At 49.4% G+C, this 2,298-nt stretch overlaps 1 protein-coding gene across 4 annotated transcripts in view; it reads right to left on the bottom strand.

The window, feature by feature from the left end:
• SH3GLB1 (SH3-domain GRB2-like endophilin B1) overlaps positions 1 to 914 on the bottom strand; it is a 33,227-nt gene extending 32,313 nt beyond the window's left edge. The window contains exon 1 of one of the 4 annotated variants that reach the window (XM_012722739.1): positions 755 to 914. Coding sequence is in view for 3 of the 4 variants with exons in the window: in XM_004679180.2 (XP_004679237.2) it covers positions 18 to 89 (72 nt within the window). In the remaining variant the exon portion in view is untranslated. Of the gene's footprint in view, positions 1 to 17; positions 419 to 754 lie in introns of those variants that run through there. The other 3 variants (XM_004679180.2, XM_004679182.2, XM_004679181.2) reach the window with 3 other exon arrangements.
• Between the last annotated feature and the right edge of the window lie 1,384 nt (positions 915 to 2,298).

The following is a 2,298-nucleotide window of genomic DNA, read 5'->3' as shown; positions in this document are numbered from 1 at the left end:
CCCCCCCACTGCGGTACCTGCACAGCACGACTGAGGAAGGTGCCGGCGTCGGCCGCCAGCTTCTTCACATTGAAATCCATGATGTTCATTCTGGGCGGCAGCCGGGCGGGGCCGCCGGCTGACCTAGCAGGGAGGCGGAGGCGCCGCGGTCGGGCAGGGACGCCGGGCTGGAGCGGCGGGGGCAGACGTGGTAGGTGGAGGGAGGCGGCGCTAGCCCCGCCGCCGCAGCTGTCGTTTCCGTGAAGGGGGAGTGAAAGGGTGGGGCGAGGAGAGAAAGGGCGCCTCGAGGCGGGCCGCACGCCCAGCGGCGGTGCAGGCCGACACGCTGGGCCTGTCTGGCCGGGAGTGCGGCCGCTAACGCCGGCCCAGGCCCGGGTGGACGAGTCGAGACCCACAGACCCGCGGCCCGGCAGTCTGAAGCCGGGCTCCCAACCGAGGAACGGAGCGCCGGCTGCGGGGCGGAGCCTTTACAGAGGCGATCGCGGGAACAGCGACCCCTTCAGGATCGCGGCGGTGCAGCCGCAGGGCGCGCTGGGAGCTGGGCCCACGCCTACCGAGGGAGGGGCGCGTGTGGCGCCCCGCGCGCGGTGCTGGGACGCAGGTCGCCTCACGCCTGCTGCCCCCCTGAGGGTCAAGCGCAGACTGCCCTCGCTTCCCCATCACCACCCCCGGCCTTCACAAAAGAGAACATAGGAAGTTATGGCTTAGAGTTACAGTCTATGAATTGAGAATCCGTCCTTGTTTCTTTCCTTACCTGCGCCTAGGTGGTCCCAGACACCGGGGTGGTATCTGCGAATGTGCGCAAAATAGGATTGAACTGAGTATCTCCAATCAGCCCATTGTTCATTCAGCATTGTCGAGTAGCTGCCGTGTACAGTACGGACTCAGGTACTAGAGATACCATGCTGAACAAGAGTCTATGCCTGTGCTCAAGAAGCTCTCAGGCTACTTGACGTTTTTGAGAGGCGTTATCATTCGCCATTGGAAGTTTGTAAATATCTCTACAGCCACTAGGAATTGCTGTCTTAATAAGGTGGCTTTGCATGCACTAAACTACAGGAACAACACTAAGTGCCTACTCTGTGCAAAGCATAGTGCCCAGGACGCAAAGTGCCAGGTGAAGGACGCAAAGAAGTGTAAAGTGGTGAGTGAGATGATGAAATGTGATGAATTTTAATAGCAAATAAGAATATTGGGTGAAATCTATTTAATAGCCTATTATTTAGAGTAATTTCTTTAACAGATTTTACAATAAAATCTGTGTGTGCTGAATACAAAATTGGAGCAAACATGAAAGAGAGAATTTAGTATTTCACAAGTAAGAAAAAAGCTCTGTTTTTGTATCGTTGTGACCTTTTGTGTGGTGTGACCTGCTGTAAAACTCAGGTTTAGGCCCTCTCTGGTGGCAAAACGGGTTAAAGCACAGCAGTGTGAAGCTATCCGCAGCCACTGCAGCATGAGTTCAATCCCCCTGCCAGAGAGCTGACCCATGTGGCCTGGCAGAATTCTCCTTTCAAGCCCACTGCTTCCCTCAACAGTGTACTTGGCCACTTTGCCTGTTCTGCTCCCCACTCTGTCTCTAGTGAATCCTCTCATGGCCCCTGTACCTCTGGCCTGTACCCCAGTTCTGTATGCATAAGTAAATAAATCTTAAATTAATGCAGGTTCAGCAGGCAATGAAATAAGCTCACATTCAAGCCATCAGTGTTTTACTGACACAGCAGTCATAGAAGCAGTGGCCGTTGTCAAAAGCTAAAAGGTTAATTCTAAAAGCTAAGAAACAGAAGATAAAATATATTTTTGTCTTTTTGGTGGCTACAGAAGCAACCACTTTTTTCTAAGGTGATTCCAATAACATGAGTATCCCAAACAAAAATCAATCCACCTTATCTTTCATCTCAATCTGTTTTTTCAGTAATATGGATAAGATGATATAGATAACACATGCTTATGATCTATTTAGATATTATCTATATAAACTCATCGAAAATTTTTGTTTTTCCTTTATTGCCCATTTAACACTTCCCTTACCACCATCTTTACATCTGCTGGCTGTCGTTTTTTCCCTCTGCCTATAATCTGAATGTATAATAAGGACCACTTATTTTTGAAAGTATTTTACTTTGTCATAGAATCTGGTATCTGGACATCCATCAAACCATTTTGATTTGCTTTACTACACACAGTTCTCTCAAACTTCCTCCATTTTACTGAAAATGGCTACATTTCAACTTTCCTTATGACTGAATAGTATTCAATAGTGTAAATATACCACCATCTTGTTAATCCAATCATCTA

This window comes from Condylura cristata, unplaced genomic scaffold, assembly GCF_000260355.1.
Source record: "Condylura cristata isolate star-nosed mole 26May11 unplaced genomic scaffold, ConCri1.0 scaffold00008, whole genome shotgun sequence".
Taxonomy (NCBI): domain Eukaryota; kingdom Metazoa; phylum Chordata; class Mammalia; order Eulipotyphla; family Talpidae; genus Condylura; species Condylura cristata.
Note: the sequence above shows the minus strand (reverse complement) of the source record. Positions and strands in the feature narration are given on the sequence as shown.